General features: G+C 33.2%; 1 protein-coding gene across 2 annotated transcripts in view; it reads left to right on the top strand.

Moving 5' to 3' along the window:
* LOC107444316 (uncharacterized) overlaps positions 1 to 20,467 on the top strand; it is a 202,932-nt gene extending 182,465 nt beyond the window's left edge. For both annotated transcript variants that reach the window (XM_021148137.4, XM_087157845.1), the window contains exons 2-4: positions 4,820 to 5,025; positions 16,360 to 16,495; positions 19,411 to 20,467. In XM_021148137.4, coding sequence (XP_021003796.3) covers positions 4,820 to 5,025; positions 16,360 to 16,495; positions 19,411 to 19,508 — 440 coding nt within the window. In that variant the 3' untranslated portion in view covers positions 19,509 to 20,467. The remainder of the gene's footprint in view (positions 1 to 4,819; positions 5,026 to 16,359; positions 16,496 to 19,410) is intronic.
* The last annotated feature ends 886 nt before the right edge of the window (positions 20,468 to 21,353 follow it).

Here is a 21,353-nt window from a genome sequence, read left to right as displayed (position 1 = left end):
AAACTGAAAATTTTAACTTCAGTTTGAAACTTCATCTTTTCTTTTTATAACAGAATGTGTCAACTTCTTTTTGATGTAAATTATTTGAATGTTATGTAAATTATTTGAAATGTGTAATGATGAAGAATAATGTTTCTGTATAAAAACTGTCGCGCACCGCAAAAAAAGAGAAAAGAAAAAAAACTTTGAATTGAAGGAACGTGCACTTCAAACAAATGACTTGGAACTAAAAAGAAAGTCATAAAAACTATAAAAGAAAAAGTGAAAAACTTATAAGAAAAGTAGACCTGCAAACTGTTCCCTTTATCTGCGCTTCTTTTAAGTTGAATTTTTATCGTTTTTACAATAAAAAAAATTCCTTTTTTACATTCCATATTACTCTTATATTATTACAGGCATGTTTCTTTGCATTTATTTGTTAATTATTTTTTGAAATGTTTTCGATTGAAATTTTTTTTATTTTGCCATTGATTTCACTAGAAATTCTGGTGAAAAGGATTGCAAGTAATTGACTATAAAAAAAAATTTCACAAGTTCTAGATTTAATTTTAAAAAATTCCAGTAATGGCACATTTTTTACGGGAAGAGGGAATATAATATAGAATGTCTCATACGTGTTTTTCTTTACTAAATTGTAGCTTAAAGTAGATTCTGATACTTATTTTAAGACCTATAAAATTGTTATTCTACAAAGAGCTGCAAATATTCAATATTCCAATTAAAAGTTTATTTTCTGAAATTAATGGACAAAAGTTTTTGAAAATATACTCATTAAGAAAATTCCCTGCCGTCTGTATGGAGTCATGTTTTTAAACATATTACAGTACATAACCCGTTATCCGGAAATCAGAAAACCGGAAAATCAAAAAACCGGAACGAAATTCGATAAATTTTCCCGCCATTTAAAAAAAAAAATTTCCTCTTAAGATTTTTGGATTTTTCGTTCTTTTTTGAAGTATGTTTACCTTACCACCATTTTGGAAATAATCATTAATGTATTACTTCATCGTTTTTTCTTCTTTTTAAGATTTTCGAATATTTTTTATTTTTAGTTGGGTTTAACAATAAAACGGCTTTTTGTAGCGATTCAGAAAACCGGAAAAATCAGTTATCCGGAATATCGATGGTCCCTATCGTTCCGGATAATCGGTTCCCTACTGTACTATATTTTACTTTTCCCTTTTGATTGAAGTTAGGGAAGATTTTGCAATTCCTTCCCTTTCAGAATCTCTGAATAAAACCTGGTACAGCGAAGTTCTGCGTGGCTTTTTCATGATGTAACTGCTTGTACTAAACACCAAGATCTCCACTGGAGAAACTTTGTGAAAAATGTGCAATAATGTATACTGAATAAATATAAAAATAAACCGATATTTGTAATATCTATTTCGTTTCTACAAATAAGATCAATTCTTATTTCACACAAATATGAACACACACAAATGTGTTTGTGTGCGTGTGTCCAAATTGTTATTCTATCATTTTTTTTTTCGCTGAAACTTAGAAATATGCTTCATCGGAAACTTTTTTAATCTTTTGGTTACTGCTGGTACAACATGTGGTACAATATGGAACACCGCAAACAAAAGGTTAAGATCCTTGTCTCCTCCTCGCTTCGCTCATCAATCCCCACGACATTGCTACGTAGTAATCATTTTTTATTACTTCATGATAACTTTTCAACTGATAGTTCCCATAAGTTTTACAGAATAAACAAGGATTCGGTTCCACAGATATTATTGGGATAAAATTTAACTTCCATCATTTTGCTCGGATAAGCATAACAACTTCATCTCAATTTTTGGTTTTTGAATGCTTGGTAACTTATTAAATCATTAAAACGATCATAAAGTAATTGTGCGAATATTAATTCTTAATAAAGTTCGTAATCGTTATTTTAATTGAACTGGACAAAGCGTCATATAAAGCTTACAATAGAAATAAAGATAAATTGCTTAATTTTATTAGTTGTAAGACGGTTACTAAGTTAGATACTACTTCAATTATGTTCATACGGATGGTAGATTGAATGTAAACAATAACAACTTTCTTAAAACCGGAGGAAATATAGAAAATAATAGGCTTAATATTCTAGGAAATTTTATAGGGGTGACATGTGCTTAAATTTATGAGTAATTTTACAATTCATAGGATTTTCTTGTAATTGGATTTTCTTGTCATTCTAATGGGCTGTGAGCCTAAAAAAATGTAAGAAAATTAATATCCCAACATAAATAAAGTGTAAGGTTTGTCATGTTTCGAGTGTTATCCCTCATTTGGCTATATTTGTGTAAAGGTCTGGTTTCTCAGGACAAGCGCCTTATCTGGGCGTCAGCGGGACGTCAACGTCCCGCTGACGCCAACAAAATACTGGTTTGTTAGCTCAAGGCCTGGTTTCTTAGAACTAGCGCCTTATCTGGGAGTCAGCGGAAAGTTGGCGTAGAGCTGACGCCAAAAAAATACTTTTTTGTTAGCTCAGCGTGAGCAGTCGGTCCAACGCAGACATTATCTCTCATTGCGCATGCGTTAATAACGTAAACAAATATTTATTTTGAATTTGTATTGATTTTGTTTTTGTCGACTAGTGTTTTGGAGAACAAATAATGACTTTGTCCAAGAAAAAAACACATTATAGCTGAGCTAAATGAAGAGTGCTATGTTTAATGAAGAAGCTATGTTTTAATGTCAAAATCAAAATCTTGGCTGATTTCAATGTGCTGTTGGATGTTGTCCGCCATTGCTTCTGCGGTTAACGTCACGTTGTAATTCAACTGCAGTTGAGTTGGACTGCAATTGTAGTTCAAGATGAGCGTTCGATGACGTATACTATCAAACTCACAAACGGACCAATCAGAGGTTAGCGCTGATTTCCAGCTGACGGCGTCCTGTCCTAAGAAACCAGGCCTTAAAATATCACCGTTTTTTATTTTCTGCGTAGCATCTTGCAGGGCATGGCATGCTTGTTGAGTCTTCCAAATTCATTTGTTGCTTGCTTTGATGAAATTTAAATTGAAAGAACGCGTTATATTGTAAACACTACAAAATAATATTTGATGGCGCGCTTTTTCAAGCATGGGCGTGAAAGTAGTCTCCAGGTAGTCTTACGACAAATTTTAACCCCTAACGACATCTGTGCTTAGCCTTACACGGTTAACCATCCATTAAAAAGCCGTGGGGGCTCAAGGAATAGAGCTCTCGCCTCCCAATGAGGTGAACCGAGTTCGAATCCAGCCAATGGCTGGTTGATTTGAATTTCGCACCCAGCTCTCGCCGACTCCGACCACACTGCTCTCCTCTGTGTAGACGGATCATGGGTTAGAGTACCCTTGCCGTCCGGCTAACCGGAGGAGAATTTCGTCTCCGTGTAACGCAAATGCGGGTGGGTACCATGAAAAAGTCCTCCACGAAGGCAAATCTGTCTCACTACTTGATCCCTTGAGTTCCCTTATTTTCTGGATTGGGTTCAAAGTTACAAGGCTACGGAGATGAACATTGGTAGTCGTAAACTAAAAATTCCGTCTGCTTTTCAACGACGGGTATAAAACTAAATAAAATATAAACCATCTATAAAATTGGGGATATTTCCGTATCGTGATCTGTCGCGCCAACTTCAGTTACCAGAAAGCCAAATAGATTTTAAACTTGCAAATTTTTTTTTAAAGAAAGCATGTAAATTTTTGCTCGGAGGAAGCTACGAGCTACACATTTTGAGTTGGTCCCTTTCTGTGATGTTTTTTTTTTTACAGTTTCTCTCGAGCCACTGCCTGGAAGTTGCCAAGACTTGGCAATTATTCTGCCACAGCTCACGATTCGGAAATATCGCCTTAAAATTTTGCGTTCTAAAGTATTAATATAAGGTTATTTTATAATTTACAATAGAGTAAAACAGCTTTTAGTTTTAAGCTTTTTATTTTGAATAATAATCAAAATCAAAACGCAATAATAAGAAAGAATAATCCTAAGAAAAGCAAATAAATAAATATTTCAACAAATGTCGTTAAATACTGGTAATATTTTATAACTTTTATTACCCAAAGAATTTGGGAGCCGGGAGCTTTCGGTCATAAAAAAGAACAGTGAGTAACTGACTATCCTTTACTTAGTATGAATGGTGTTTTCTGCATTAGGGTGCACTGCAAGCTCTATACTTCCGGGTTACTGTTTCCGGTGTATTCTCAAGCCATTTGGCACACAATGTGTTTTGCTTACTCTCTTGAGTAGCTTTTCTTGTATACGTGCATTTGTTACCTGGTCTTTTTTATTTGTGTTTGAAAAGAATCGTTATGAAACACTTCGTACCTTGTCAAGAATATACCAACTTCGAAACTTAAACCTAAATGATAATTTGTAAAATGAACCTAATCTCGCTACTCAAACAATACGCCAACACTAACGTATAATGGTGCACGGATTGCAACACGAACAAACAGTAACAAGCAAGTAAAAAGAGGCCAAACCGGGACTGCCAAAAAAGCGAATTCTTTCTAAATCTAACAACCATGTCAACTTTTTTAACAATACATTTATCAATAACTAAAACAAATTTTCACTTCAAACTCGCGAGAATTACTTAATATCTTACGGTGTACAACAGATTTGAGCTTAGAAATTATATATTTTATTTATTTCATTAAAAAATAAATTATCTGTTTGAAAATATCGCCTTAGAATAATCTGTAGTAAGCAGCTGCATACTTTCTAACCGGCAGTCAAGATACTCGAGGTTGTTGTTGTTTACATTTATATTAAAAATACCATCCATAGTGTTGTGTATAAACATTTTAAATAAATAAAAACAATCATTTTTGTTTTTCTGAAGATATGCGTTGCCTGAGACTGAAGATGGTGCAGGTACCAGAGTCCATAACTGTGGGTGAAGTGGCGAGACTTGTATGCGTATTTGACGAAGAGCAGGATGTCTTATATTCCGTCAAATGGTACAAAGATGACGTCGAGTTTTTCCGATTCCTGCCAAACGACAGACCATCCAACCAAAACTTCGCAATCGGAGATGTCGAAGTCGATGTAAGTAGCTGTCACTCAATTAATTCAGTACAAAAGAATATTCTGAATGTCTAATAGAAAAATTTCAACTGAGAAACCCAGTTTTTTTTTCTTCATACAGTCTTCCTTGTTTATCATTTAGAACATATGGCATATGTACCAGTAGAGGATTTCGATGGCTCGCAGAAAGTACGCATTATTCTCCGTTGCGAGTTAAAAGACCATTGCGGTACGACTGCATATAGTTTCATTTAATTCAGCTATCAAATTATATATCTGCTTTTAAAACAATATAAAAGCTTTTAAAAGTTAAACTCGTTGGACAGTAATTTAATTCGCGATGTTTTTATGGTATTTGGATGGTTGACAGAATGTAAACAATAACAAACTTCCTAAAACCGAAAGGAATTTAGAAAACTTCAAGCTGTATCTATCCGCTTATCTTACGCTTACGAGGCGATATGTAAACAGGCTTCATATTCTAGGAAGTTTTATTATCGTCAAATTTACATGAAATTTTACCGTTCATAAGAGTTTTCTGTAATTTAAAGATTTTAATAGGTCGTAAGCCGAAAAGAAATTTAAGAAAGTTAATACGACAACGTAAATAAAGTGTAAAGTTTGCAACGTTTTGAGCGTTATCTCTTAATTTGGCTAAAATTGTGTAAAATATCGTCTGCTGTTATTATTTGAGTAGCATTATAGCATGATTGAGTAGTCTTTTAAATACATTTATTATTTGCTTCATTGAAAGTTAAATTGAAAGAACACGTTACATTATGAACACTACAAGTATAATAATATTGATAAGAGCGCTTTTCCAAGCTTATACCTAAAAATCAATCGGAAATTGTAACCCGGAAGTCTTACGGTGAATTTTATCCCCTAGCACCCTTTATACGGTCGACCATCCATATCATAGAATTTTTGAAAAAGGGTCATAGTTTCGTTGTCTTATCGGAATTCTAGATTTGGCGACATATTTTTTTATAAATAAAGGAGAACACTAGTTTTTGAAAAAGAAACAAATCTATAACGTTGCGAGAGCGTTGGATTTGATTGGGCAGGGAGCGTCTTAAGCTGACATGCGCTTAACAAATAAATGCGAGCTAAAGATATATATAATTTTTTTTTTACTTTTGTTTCGCTGTAGGAGAAAATCGTCTGCGAGGAACAATATTATTCTTCCATCAGTTTCTTTAAATGTGAACAGGAAGACGTGTTGGTTTGTTTTACGATTTTTAGACATCATTTTTATTAATTCTTATTAACAGAACAATAGTTTTTGTTCCAAAAGTTTTATTTTCCTTATTTCACGCGATTTAAGAAAGAAAGCAAAAAAGGCTGTGCAATGTCGTTTCAAAAGTTGGCATTACGTTCGCCCTGGGAGTTTAGCATCCATTACGCGTGCATTTAGATGCAAATCGGGTCTCTCCATAAGGAAAATGGTTTTTCTTTAACTTGCAACAGAGTATAGATGATTTTTATTCCATAACTTTATTTTTATTTTATAACTGACCAATATATATTTTATAACCGGTATTAAACAGCCGACCCAATACTTTGGATTTACTACTGTTAATGTGCATAGCCTTGTAATTTTGAACCCAATCCAGGAGACAAGGGAACTCCTGCATCAAGTATTTGGAGAAATTTGCCTTCGTGTAGAACTTTTTGATGTAATTGACCAATATTTGCGCTACGTGGATAGGAAAAACACGAAAGCCTCCCACGGTTAGCCTGACGGCATGGGGACTCTAACCCATGATCCGTCTACCACTAGGGATATTTTACGTCAGCACTGTGGTCGGTGCAAGCCGGGTGCGTAATTCGTATCTCTCAGCCATCGCTGGCATTCGAACCCGGTTCACCTCATTGGAAGGCGAGAGCTCAATCCCCTGAGCCAGCACAGCTCACATTATACAGCTGGAAGTTATGCTGGCGGGGATGGTAAATATAATATGACTTAATATTTTGTTCACAAACAAAGAATTTAATTTTGCAACTCTTTCCGTTACAGGTTTTAATAATTTTGAAAGTTTTTTTTAATAAGAAAATGAAAAATAAATTAAAAAACGATGTATTCGATAAAATTAAAAAAGTTAAATCCCGCCGAAAAGAGTTCTTAAATAACTTATGCTAGCAAAATGTTTTTTGTTTTTTTTTAAGGACTTTTATAATACAAAATTTTTTTTTCTACAGGTGATTAAATAAAATAATTAAAAATTTTATTTTTAACATATCCAACAAACTTTTAAGTGCTTAAATACACTGAAGAGCCAAAAAAACTGGTATACCTGCATAATATCGTGTAGGGCACCCGCGAGCACGCAGAAGTGACGCAACACGACGTGGCATGGATTCGATCAATGTGTGAAGTAGTGCTGGAGATAATTAACACCATGAATCCTGTAGGGCTGTCCATAAACCAGTGGGAGTAAGAGGGGGTGGGTATATCTTCTGAACATCACGTTGCAAGGCATCCCAAATATCCCAGCGATGTCGTAGATTTGATGTTTTACCGGATTTCCGATACTCACGGTATACTCGTGAAATGGTCGTACGTGAAAATCCGAATTTCATTGCTATCTCGGAGGTGCTATGTCCCATCTCCCGTGCGCCGACTATAACACCACGTTCAAACTCACTTAAATCTGTATAACCTGGCATTGTAGCACCAGTAACCGATCTAAAAACTGTGCTAGACACTCGCTGTCTTATATACGCGTTGCCGATTGCAGCGCTGTACTCTGATTGGCTCCATACCCACTTACTTGCATACTCATGCCTGTACCACTTTTTTTTGGCTCTTCAGTGTATATTTTAATTTAAAAAAAAAAAATTTTTTTACTTTTCCCACCACAGCCGACTTAGATTTTAAAAAAATCGTAAAACTCGATTCACACTATTTTACACCTCTTCCTATTTTACAAGATGATTTTGCAACTAACTTGTTCCCCAAACTCCATATAACTTCATTTCTTCATATTTTCCTATCGAAGTTTCCTCTGATATTGCGAGTCATACCCTCAATAAAGTAAAAAACATTTTTTTAATCCTTGTTCTAGATAAAGTATTAACAGGGCCATCTAAATAACATTTGGCCAAGTTTATACATTATTTTTGATTACCAGAATCAGGAGTGAACGGGGTGGTCAGTTATCACAAGAAGGTATTATCAATAACAAGGCAAAACGGTAAAGTTTAAAAAACAACTAACATTAAAAATAAATTACTTCATATTGATAATAGAGGGTGCAATTCGGCGAATATAACAAATGACGATTACTCCGATCGCTATTTTTTTCGTCCAAAACGAACCTCATTTGTATCATTATTTTTTTTTTAAATAAATAAGGAATTATTATAAATTTTTTATAATAATCCGAAGTTTCTTTATTTCGACTTTCTTCATTTCAGAAATAAACCTTGTAATGTTTGTTTACTATAATTTGAGAACCGTTTCAAAAGACATCATCCTTACATCATTAACAATTTTTTTTTTAATTGCTCAAAACTTCCGATTTTTGAAAAAGTGACCACATGTTTTAAAATTGGCCGCTGCTTCTTTTTAACAAATTACAACAACTGACCAAGGGCCAGTTGCAAAAATTTTTGTTAGTTAGAAACGCTACCATTACAGTAAGATAAGAGAGTCTGTAAAATTATTTTTAAGATACCATAAGTATTAAGGATGCAATATTTCTTAAAATAAAAATAGTCTGTTAATACCACAGCAAAGAGAGAATATTTATAGGAATTCGAAGTAGGCTTAGCAAAAACGAAGCGGATAAAAATGATTCTTATTGCAGTTCATTTACGTCGCACTAGAGCTGCACAATGGGGCTATTGGCGACGGTCTGGGAAACATCCATGCAGAAGATGATCCGAAGACATGCCATCACAATTTTGATCCTCTGCAGAGGGGATGGCACTCCCGCTACGGTAGCCTGACGACCTGCTTGCGAAGTCAAGCACTTTACGGTAGAACAGTTTAACGAGGACCCATACCGTACACCCTCGGTCCCTACGCAGACTGATCCAAGTGGTCAAACACCCGCACACTGACAGCAGCTAGTGATACATGAGGACGGTTCTTGAATAAAAAAGGAGATGCTGGGGAATATTTAAGAAATGCGTTTGGTGGGGACATTTGAGAACATTATTATCTGCATTACACTACTAAAAAGATGCATGCCTTTTTATAACAGCTTATTTCTGCTTCTGTGGAGTGTTCAGCTTCGTGTTAGGCGAAAACAAACTCTCACCTTCTCTGCTCGATTGTAAACTAGAACTAGACACAATATTAGAAAATTTGCTAAAAAATATAATTTTTCCTTATACTTGATAATAACATTTTTAAGTAAATTGCAATATAAAAGAATAAAGGTGATATCGTAACAATATCCATATGTATTTATATTCCCTTTACTTAGCATTATACAATAAGAGACAATTATTTCAGCGGAAAATATAATAGAAAGATATAAGAGTTTTAGGAAAAATAAATGTCATTAGTTCCTGTTTGTTCTTATCGCCGGAAAGTGGTTAGAGAATCGATAAGAGCTTTTTTTTATTTTTTTTTATTATTCACTAAAACGAACTCTTGTGTTTCCTATCAGAAACCAATTGAAAAGAAAGAGAAGAAAAAAAACTTCGTTATCACATTAAACTCGCCAATTAACCCATTCTTCACGATGGAGAGGATTAAGATTGAGGGAAAAAAAGGAAAAGAAAGAAACGCTAAAAAGGAATAAAAATAGGAACTACAGGACATCGTTTATAGACCCCTCTCTTTTTTTTTTTCTTTTTTTTTTTCCCCTTCTTCTTTTCATCTTTAGAGCTTACAACAGCAAGGTTTTCAGGATTTAAAGCTTTACGAAGGAAAGAAAAAAATCATTAGTAGAAAAGTGAGATTTTTTTTAATGTTAAAAACAATGAGGAGTAGGGTCAGAGGGACCACTTCGGGTTTGAAAACGTATGCTAGTTGGAAATGTAAAGACCTGTTCTTAATGATGCTGCCATCTAGTGGCAATTGTAAAACTCGAAAAAATTCTTTTTTTTTTTTTTTCCATGAAAGAATATCGTAAATAAAACTTACTGTTTATGCAACTCACTCTTCATTAAAATATTTATTTTTTTTTCTTTATTTTTTTTTTTTTTTTTTTTTGAGAGAGAGAGAAAATAGCAGAATATAAAAAAAAGAAAAAATATTACATTAATTATTGTAAAATATTGGAACAAATTACTTGAAAACAAAACTGTACCAATTATTAATTTATAAAAACAATTTGGAACAAAATGATTAATTAAAACTGGATTTCTTAGATTAAAAAATAATTGAATAAAATAAAATAAAAACATGATAGATTAAATGGGAAGATAATTACTAGAATATTTCACTAGAATATCATTTTTCAATTTATTTGATAAAAAAAAATCAAACAACAGTTGCAAACGCTTACTAGTTGTGAAGTTCAAACACATCATAAATATAGTGTGACGCTTATCGTCACTCAAAATTAAAATCAAGAGAAAGGGCTAAGATTAGATTTCTAGAACATTTCAGAGTCTTCGATTAAATAAAACTACTGTGGGAAATCTCCATCGGCAAATAGTAAGTTAAATACGGATAAAGTAATTCAAATAAACGATTAGGTTTAAATCTTACAATGTCACCCCCATCATGTGATTGACCCATCACGGGACAAACTCGAAAACAACAATGACTTTTGAACTTGACCTTTCCTCAGATTTGTAACTTTTTATCACCCAAAAAATACGATATAAAAGCAGCCGAAGGAAAGGGTTGAGGAGCAATCACAAAAAAGGTCAAGTTCAAAAGTCATTGTTGTTTTCGAGTTTGTCCCGTGATGGGTCAATCACATGATGGGGGTGACATTGTAAGATTTAAACCTAATCGTAACATTTTATTATTTAAACAATTTAAGAAATAACATTAATATAAGGATATACAATTAATTCAACTTATTTATACATTAATTCTTACGTGCTTTTAGAATAGATGGAGAGAGACTTACCAAGTTTAGTCATGGTTCGGCCTTTTGTCACTTAGGCTGATTGCTTTTGATTGCTTTGTGTGATTGCTCCTCAACCCTTTCCTTCGGCTGCTTTTATATCGTATTTTTTGGGTGATAAAAAGTTACAAATCTGAGGAAAGGTCAAGTTCAAAAGTCATTGTTGTTTTCGAGTTTGTCCCGTGATGGGTCAATCACATGAAGGGGGTGACATTGTAAGATTTAAACCTAATCGTTTATTTGAATTACTTTATCCGTATTTAACTTACTATTTGCCGATGGAGATTTCCCACAGTAGTTTTATTTAATCGAAGACTCTGAAATTTTCTAGAAATCTAATCTTAGCCCTTTCTCTTGATTTTAATTTTGAGTGACGATAAGCGTCACAATAGACATAAAAATGTTTGATTTAAAAATATTTAAAATAATTTATTATAAAAAATGAAACTAAAAGTATTTTATCAAATACAAAACTAAATAAAATTTCAATAAATCAACATAATTATAAAAAAAAAATGTTTTATACTTGAATATACTTTAAGAGATAGCAGGAAATAAATGTTCCCGTGTCATCAGTGGAGATCGAACCCCTGATTTCTAGGCTAATAGACTCTATTTTAATTTACCCTAAATTCCTTTTACTGCCTGGAAAAAAAAAGAACTTTATTCGGTTATATTTAGGAAATGTACTACACTATTCGTAACATTTATTTTAGAATATTCAGCTCAAACATTATTTATTAATTTTTCAAATAAAGAAATTAAGCAGTGCTAGTCACGAGCGATTAAATTTCAATATGTATTACGCTAATGGTTGATATGGTTAAGTGTGGATGGTTGATTGAATGTAAACAATAACAAGCTTCCTAAAACCGGAAGAAATTTAGAAAACTTCCGGTGTATCCCTCCGCTTATGTTATCCTTACGAGGCGATGTGTGAAGAGGCTAAATATTCTAAGAAGTTTTATTATTGTGATATGTGTTTAAATTTACGCGCAATTTTAGCATTCATGAGGGTTATTAGCATTCATAATTCCAACAGGTCGTGAGGTCAAAACAAATATAAGAAAATTGATGTTACATTATTAATAAAGTGTAAGGTGTGCTATATTTTAAATATCATCCCTTATTTGGCTATATTAGAGAAACAAAATGGCCGTTTATTTTATTTTTGATAGCATCATTGTACGCTTGTAAAGTCTCCGAATTCATTTGTTCCTCGTTTAGTTGAAATTTAAATTGAAAGAACGCGTTATAATGTAAACACTATGAGTGCACTAATATTGGATGGCACGCTTTTCAATCACAGGCGTAAAAAATTTATCGAACGGAGTCACCCGGCAGTCCTGCGACGAATTTTAACCCCTAGGGCCATCTGTGCTTAACTTTACACCTAGGAAAATTAAGCGAAAACTAAGCCTGAGTACATCACGACAGGTATGGATGGTGTTTTCTACACTGGGGAGAGCTCCAAGCTCCATACCGCCTATATTTCAGGGTTATTGTTTCCGTTGTATTTTAAAGCCATTTGGCTCACAACGTGAACATTATATTTTGAGATTTTTACAAACGTGGTATTTGATTACTTATTACTTGTGTTCACAATGCTAACAATACTTGTGTTTACAATGCTAAAGGTGCTGACACTAACGTAAGATGATGCACAGCTTGCAGCAAGAACAAACATTAATAAACTTATGGAAAGAGGCCAAATCAGGCCTGCCAAAAAAGCGAGTTATTCAAAATCTAGCAACCATGTCACCTTTTTTAACAATATATCCATAAATAACTAAAATAAATTTTCACTTCAAACTCACCAGAATTACTTAATAACATTAATGTCTTATGAAATACGGCAGATTTGAGCTCAGAAATTATTTAATGTATATGTAATATTATTAATGATTTATTTTACTTTTTAGAGCATTTTTATGATGTCATATACTACTAAACATATCTTTATTACAGATTTTTTAATTATTTTAAGTTTTCGTGTTTTATTCTTTTCTTAAAATTTAATTATTTTGAGTGAATCTTATTTTTAATATCGGTACATTATGCTTTTTGCTAAAAATCTGAATTTTATGAAATATAATTATTAAACAGTTCAATGTATTTGGGTACTATTCTGAATGAAATGTGTGATGTATTCAGCTAAAAAGCAAATAGGTATATTTCATTCAAGTTTATATTATTGAATATTTTTTATTAAAGTGTTCGTAATGAAATTGGAAAAGTTCTTAAATAGCAGGTGTTTACGATCATATAAAAAAGAATCGTTAGACACGCATCTTGACGTTCTTGCAATATCCTAAATATCACTAGGAATACTTCTAATAATAAGTTTAAAATATACTTTCATTCAAAAAATAATTCATTAATCATTTAATATCTCATTAGAATAATAGAATCAATCAAATTAAAATTATGGAGAATTAGAATAATAGAAAATAATTAATTATTTAATATTGATATTTTTGTCATACGATTGCCAACTGGCAGCATTTCTCAGGATTGTTCATATCCTTCTTACAAAAGTAGCGTAATAATACCTTCGGATAGCACGTGACAAAGGCGGAGCCTTGTGCCAACTCCGAGTGAATGAACAATCGGCGATCGAAATGAGCTATAAGTGGCGTAAAGCAGAACTCTCTACCTATGGCAGCACTTCGCATGTTTTCACCATTAGCGTGGTTATTATTGTGATTTCTTGATTAAATGTGAGCTTTATTTTACCATTCATAACACTTTTTTGTAATTTATAAATTCTTACAGATCGCGTATCTAAAACAAATTTAAGAAAATAAATATCACACCATAAATAAAGTGTAAGTTTCGCCATGTTTTGAGTGTTATACCTTATTTGGCTATATTTGTGTAAAATAGCCCCATTTGTTATTATTTGGGTAGAATTATAGCAAGCCTGCGGAATCATTCAAATTCATTTGTTGTTTTGTTGAATAAATTGAAAAAAAATTGTATTGGAAACACTACAAGTGTAATTAAATTAGATGTCACGTTTTTTTCAAGCTCAGGCGTAAAAATCAGTCAGAAATAGTAACCCGGAAGTCTTGCAGTAAATTTCACGACCCTCAGCGCCATCTGCGCTTAGCTTTACAGGGTCAACCATCTATAGTTGCTCAGGATCCGAAAGTCTATGTTGGGTTTCAATAACTGTTTACTTATATATTATTTTTACTATTAGTATTTTTACTTTTAGTGTTTTTACTATTAGTATTAATTTTTATAAGTAACCAATTGTAGCTAAGCTGTGAACCTATAAAAAGAAATGCTTTTTTTAGCTGTTACAATATTAGCAAACTATAACAATAAGATTATAAATAAAACCAGGAAACTTCATACACCAATCCTCATAATTGCTTTTCATTCATCATTTTTTTTTTTTAATTTCTCAACGTCAATATTTTTCACAGCGCATATTTTTCAAAGTAAGCAACTATTGTAGTTTTATATAAGAACATTTTGTTAATATGTTGTTAACTGTAAAGAAATAATCCTAAATTTGAAAAATAATTATCTGAACTTAAAAAAATAATTTAACATAAGGAAAACAAATTTCATTTTATTTTATGACCGCCGTTGAACAAGCTACCCAATTTTTGGGTTTACGACGATTAATGTTCAAAGCTGTAGCCTTGTAATTTTGAACCCAATCCAGAAGACAGGGGAACTCCTGATCATGTATTAGAAGATATTTGCCTTCGTGAAAGACCTTTTGATGAAACTGACCCGCATTTGTGCTACATGGAGAGGAAAACCTCCCACAGTTAGCCTGACGGCAAGGGAGCTTTAACCCATGATCCGTTTGCCACTGAGGATTTTTAGCCTCAGCACTGTAGTAGGTGCAAGTCGGAAGCGAAATTCGTATCTACAAGCCATTGCTGGGATTCGAACCCGGTTCTCCTCATTGAAGGCGAACTCTCTAACCCCTGAGCCATCACGGCTCAGACAGAAGCATAAAAGAAAAAGTTCCGCGAGAGTTGTATGTTCAAACTCGACATTTTCCGCCAATGAGTATTGCGAGATTTACGGTGAATGTGGACGTCAGGCACAGAGACTATATTGTGAACGTTTATCTGGGCTGTCCCATCCTTCACGCCAGGTCATCGTAAAGGCATTGCGACTAAGAACAGCGATTAGTCAGAGCAGTACAAGAAAGATCATTGAACACCTTTTATAAAGCCTAACGTGTACTTTCTTAAACGACACCTGCTCAGGCACTAAGGACTCAGAAACGTTACGACTGGCTCAACTTCATCATGAAAACGTTTTTAGAGCCAAAGTATTTGCCGAAATCATATACCATATCCGTGGTGCTATCGAAGTTCGACATCATATGTATACTAATTGGTCTGGTGCCCGATATTCTGATGAATATCCTATTTTCTAGAGGATTTGCAGTTGAGTGAATGTTTGTTTCCCCCTCTGTAGAGTATCCATTCCAGCAACAAATTCCTCCACCTATTGAACTCTTCTTATTCTATGTTAATACATCAGTCAGCGAGTGTATGCAACCAGGAACCGTTTTACGGATGCTTGTCACAAGTCCATATGTGACACCATTTGTAGATCATAAATGAAAATAAGCCTCATTTCCGCAGTTTTGTTCAACTTGAACAAACAATTGTACGTATTGAACTTTCGATTTGTGTCAATTTTTTGCACAAGTTTTTTTTTTTTTTTTTTTTGTAATAAATTAATGATTCTGAACAACTGATGCTTCTGGCGTATCTTGTAACGAAGAACGCTAACTCCTGATGTTTACGCTAGGCAGCGCTATAGGAAGTCAATGACAACTTTACTATACCTAGCCCTCACTTTTATGACTATAGCTCTTGTCGTTCAGAAGTTATTCGGGTGACAACGGACTTTACAGCAGACGCACTGTATAAAGATATCTTAGACAAACATGCCAGAATTATTAAAAGTTATCCATTTTTAAGGGTCACTTTTTTAAAGAAAAATTTTAATTACTTTATCTTTCTTTTCCTTAGAAATGAAAAATATCTTATGCAAGAAACTTTGTTCTACCTATCTATCTTAAATCGGTTTTTAAATAGAATTTCATCCATGTATTATCCAAGTAATTTCATCGTTAAAAATTTACAATTTATTTTGAAATTTTTATTAGTATCCTTGGATACATTTCAATGACTAGCTAAGCTAGGCCACAAGAATATTTATTTCAATGAAATAAAATGCATCAAAATGTAGTAAAATTTATTGAGTTTTTTTTTTCTAAATACAAGAGAAGAATAAAGTGCATTAGGTGCATAAAATATTTTAAATGTTTCAGATGAGTCGTTCTTCGAATGGTACAGTCTATCTAAAGAACACTCAGATGTCAGCAGAAGGAAACTACAGGTGTGAAGTTTCAGCAGATGCACCGTCCTTTCAATCTATATCACTCGAAAATTTCATGAAAGTACAAGGTAATTTCCTTTTTCATTCGTTATGCTTTTTTACCTTGCTAAATGAATGGTTGACCGAGTAAAGCTAATGGTGATAGGGGTTAAGACTTCCAAGACTTCCGGGTCACTGCTTCCGACTGATTCTTACGCCGAACTAGGAAAAATTGACCATCCAATATAATTATACTTGTAGTGCTTTCAATATAACGCGTTCTTTCCATTTAACTTTTAACGAAACAAACGACAAATGAATTCGGAAGACTTTGCAAACTTGCTACCCGAAAAATGACAAACGGTGCTATTTTATACAAATATAGCCAAATAAGGGATAACACTCAAAACATGGCTAACCTAACACTTTATTTATGGTGTGATACTAATTTTGTTAAATTTGTTTCAGGCTCAAGACCTGTTAGAATTCATAAATTACAGAAAACTTTTATGAATGGTAAAATTACGCGTAAATTTAAACACAAATCACAATAATAAAACTTCCTAGAATATTAGGTCCGTTCACGCATCGCCTCGTAAGCATAACATAAGCGGAGGGATACACCGGAAGTTTTCTAATTTTTTTCCTGTTTACGAAATCTTGTTATTATTTACATTCAGTTAACCATCCTAATATAGTGCGGCTTTGAGAAAAAATCCTCCAAACTAAATGTCTGGGGCTGTCTGCTACTATAGTAACAAGCGAGAGCACATTTCTAATGGGCGTGAAATGTAGGAAAGAAGGTGTCGATTAATTTATTCACGACGACCTATGCTGAGATTAAGACAAAACTATTCACTCCACACCCCTATTCGAATTGCCCTTTCCTCGTAACCATAGTACCCGCCACGACGCGAGACGTTTGTCTGGAGGAGTTCTCCTGAAAGCCGCACTATAGAACCCATTTGCCAACGTTTTTGGTATTGTTTTTTTGAATCCTAAGAACTACTTCACATAACTTTTTTTTTCTAATTTTAAAATTTTAGATCAATGATTATACCAGGACCTTCTGTAAAGAATTTGTTTCATACTTTGCCTAAATAGCATCCGGTATTATATATAATGCCTAGGCAAAGTATGTAAAACTTCTCATATTTCATACTTTGCCGGTAACATATATATAAAATGCTTATCATCTTTTGATGTTAATGATCATTCAATAAGGCAGCTACACCTTCAATCTAATTACACTTATGTTTTGAAATGAACTTCACTGCAAAAGAAATATTGAAGGTTACAAAAATTTTTGTATACTCTCAAACCATGCTGGATTTTTCATTTCAGATTTTGCCACTCAAACAAATCTGCTAATAATTCAGAACCCTTTTATTAATCTAAAAAAAGGAGCCAATGTTTGATTAAAATGTCAAATGTAGATTCAGTAAAAATAAAATATAAATATAGTAATTAATTTCTTTTTTAAGTATATTTGTCAAGTTTAACTCTAAAAATTTTTTGCTTAGTATAATCAATACAATTTATAAAATCAAATGTTCTCAGAACGAACGTGATTTTAATGGACTTGTAGGCACTACTCTAACAAAAAATTTTTTCAAGACTGGGAAATATAAGAGGGATAAAATGAATGCTTTCATCTCTTTACGGCAAAAAAATCTATCTCTTTGCCTTTTGAAACATTAGTATATTATAATTCTAATTTATACGTACAAATTAAATGTATATATATTCAGATATAATGAGTAAATAAAGAATAAAATGCTAAAAGAAACATTTAGCCTCAGGAAAATTATCAACCTCGGTTTTTTTTTATCTTCTTATTGTCCTGAAGGATCTTATTAAAGAACTCTTCCATTCCATTTCCAACAAAATGCTTCATATTTCTGACTTTCACTTAGAATCTGATTCATTTTCTTTCGCTTCATAATCAGTAGTGTGTGTGGGGGGAGACGTCATTGTGATAAAGAACCGGAAGAAGAGGTAGGGAGGAGGGGTGGAAAGAATATCTAATTAAATCATACGTTCGACAGAACGATAAATTGCTGATCTTTTCACCAAAATTCCATTCATTTATTGGAGCGGAAATTTCATGAAAGAATTAGAAAGTAGGTAAAAAAAAGTGAGAAAGTTTAAAAGAACAGAAATACCTTTCTTAACGGGAGAAAATGTGATCATTTTCTAGCATTCTTTTTTTAGAGAATGAAAAAGAGGGTGAAAAAATAAAGAATCGATTAACACTAAGACTCATTTTATATGCAGCGACCATCTTTAACATAAGTAAATAAGAACTAACAAAATTAGAATTGTTCTAAAGGTTTCTCACCCTGCTCGTTGCCGTCAGCCGTGACGATTATTTCTCAATCATTTTATTTTTTGTCTGAGACAGTTTTTAATAATTTTAGAAAATGAAAATAATAAGTAATCAATTGAAAGAATGATTTTCTTCAAAAAAAATTTTTATACATATATCCGTCGTAGAGCAGCCGACCCAATTTTGGGTTTACGACTACTAATGTTCAACTCCGTAGTCTAGTAATTTTGAAAGCAATCCAGAAGACGAGGAAACTCCTGGATCAGTACCCCCAGAGGTATGATTTGTTATGGGAACATGGAGGACTTTGTGACTCGACAGATTTAGCGTGCATCACTACACGGACAGTCTTCGGCCAGCGGACATGGGTCCAGTGCCTTACGAACCAGGCTCTCCCGGCCTTCTGAAAGAATGATTGAATGAATGATCCTGAATGGTGTTATTCTATTATAGAGAATTCCATGGCTGATGTAAACAAGAAAAAAACTCTTGTTTTACTCATTCATGCCTGGTGAGTCTTGAGAATGAGAACCTATTTTTGAACGCTCGGAACAAGTTAACATCTTCATACTTTCCTACTTTCATATTTTCTGAAGCAATTGAAATTTACATATTATCAAGTGTAACCTTATCTTAACTAATATGTTTTTTCTCTCTCTTTTCTTTTCTTTTCAGACAGACCTCCAGTAGTCGAGAACTTTGCTCAACGGTTAAATTTTCCTAAAAGGACAATGGGTTCGCTACTGTTTATTGTCACTTTCCTGTGCCCTTAAAAGGCTTATCATGTGGTCGAATAAAACCTTTTGTGCCTCATGATGACGTAGAATATCTTCCTTTAAACAACAAGAAAATGACTCATGTCTGCATTGCTCCGCTTTCATCAAGTTCGTCGAATTGATGCTCAACTTCACGAGTCGAAAATCAGCAAAGAAAATTTGGCAGATGAAGGCAGGAAAAGAAAGATGTTTTTTCCCAAACGATAATAAAAAAAACACAAGGTCATCGTTTCATTTTAATGTAATACTATTTTTTTTATTTAGTTTTTGTTACGGAAGGTAATACTTTTTTCTAAGTGACAAAGAACTCCACGATTGATAAACTGATTCAGCGCTTTAAATGTAAACATTTTTATGAGTTCGTTTGTCGAATTTTCTACTGTTCTCGCTAGCATGACTAAGGCATCATATTTGGAAAATAAAGTGTGTGTTTTTTTCACGACTTTAAAAAAAATAATTAGAGCAACTACATTTACTAATACCATAACTAAATGAACTGAAATGATCCTCGAGAAAGAATATTTCGCTTAAAGAACTCAAATGCATAAAATTACAATTTCAAAAATCATTTTCTTGTATCGTCTGCTGCGTGATATAAATCAAAATAATTTTAATAACTAAATTCGAAGCTCAAAACTTAATGAGAGTTTTCAAATACGATTTGCTTTCTAACTGGAGTAAATTTAACTAAATGAACTGAAAGAAGCCTCAAGAAGGAAAATTTCGCTTTAATTACTACATTTTATATAAAATGCTTATTCAACTGTAATTATTATAGTGTTACCTTAATCTATGGCCTATTTCTTGTGCCATAACATCGAATATTTAAAAAAAAATTGTTTGTATTCTTTTGTGATCATTACTAACATGGATACAAAATCGTGGAAAATGTATAAAAGTTAGATGCAAATTATAGAATATGTAAATAAGAGTGCCAATAAAGAATTTAAATCGCCTCTTTGTGTTTATGTGTAATGACTTTTTTTTTAGTTTGGAGCCCAACCCTTATCTAACTTTGTTAGAGAGTTACGCCAATAATTTATAAAATTGTCCAAAATTTTAGGGTTGCTAAAGATAATGGATTGGGTTTCGTCACCAAGCCTATTTAATTAACGAGCTAGTAGAATGGTTTTACGAAACTCTGTAGCCAAATACAATAAAATAACAACAGTTTAAGTGCCTTACACTTGAAGCATAATGATGATTTTAAACTATATATATCATCTTGCTGTGAAGAATTATCTGGGCTTTAGAACGGACAAATATTGGCAATTTTTAAAAAAATAATTTATTTTTTTTGAAAAATGGCCAATTTGGCGACATTTTCTACATAGATAAAAATTATCAAAATTACTGCTTTATTCTCAGTTTTTGCAAATTTTTATGAGCCAATTTAATGCAATATATAGTAAGTTTTAAAATATTAAAAAATTAGACCACAAACGCTTTTCGTTTCGAATTGTGGCTTTTCTCCACATTGACATTTTGCACCATTTTTCAGAATAAGCACAGATATCGCTAGCTTTATATAGTCTAAACTTGTCTTAACAGTCATGAGTAACTATTGCAAACTCACAACAGTTATGATGTTGTTGTTATTGTTCATTTACGTCGCACTAGAGTTGCACAATGGGCTATTGGCGACGGTCTGGGAAACATCCTTGAGGATGATCCGAAGACATGCCATCACAATTTTGATCCTCTACGGAGGGAGTGGCACTCCGCTTCGGTAGTCCGACGACCTGCACGCGAAGTCGAGCACTTTACGGTAGAACAGTTTAACGAGGACCAATACCGCACACCCTTGGTCCCTACGCAAGTTGATCCAAATGGTCACCCACC

This window comes from Parasteatoda tepidariorum, chromosome 2 (genome assembly GCF_982258835.1).
Source record: "Parasteatoda tepidariorum strain Cologne lab strain chromosome 2, Ptep-v5.0, whole genome shotgun sequence".
Lineage (NCBI taxonomy): Eukaryota > Metazoa > Arthropoda > Arachnida > Araneae > Theridiidae > Parasteatoda > Parasteatoda tepidariorum.
The sequence above is the reverse complement of the archived record's forward strand: the minus strand, read 5'-3'. Positions and strand labels throughout refer to the sequence as shown.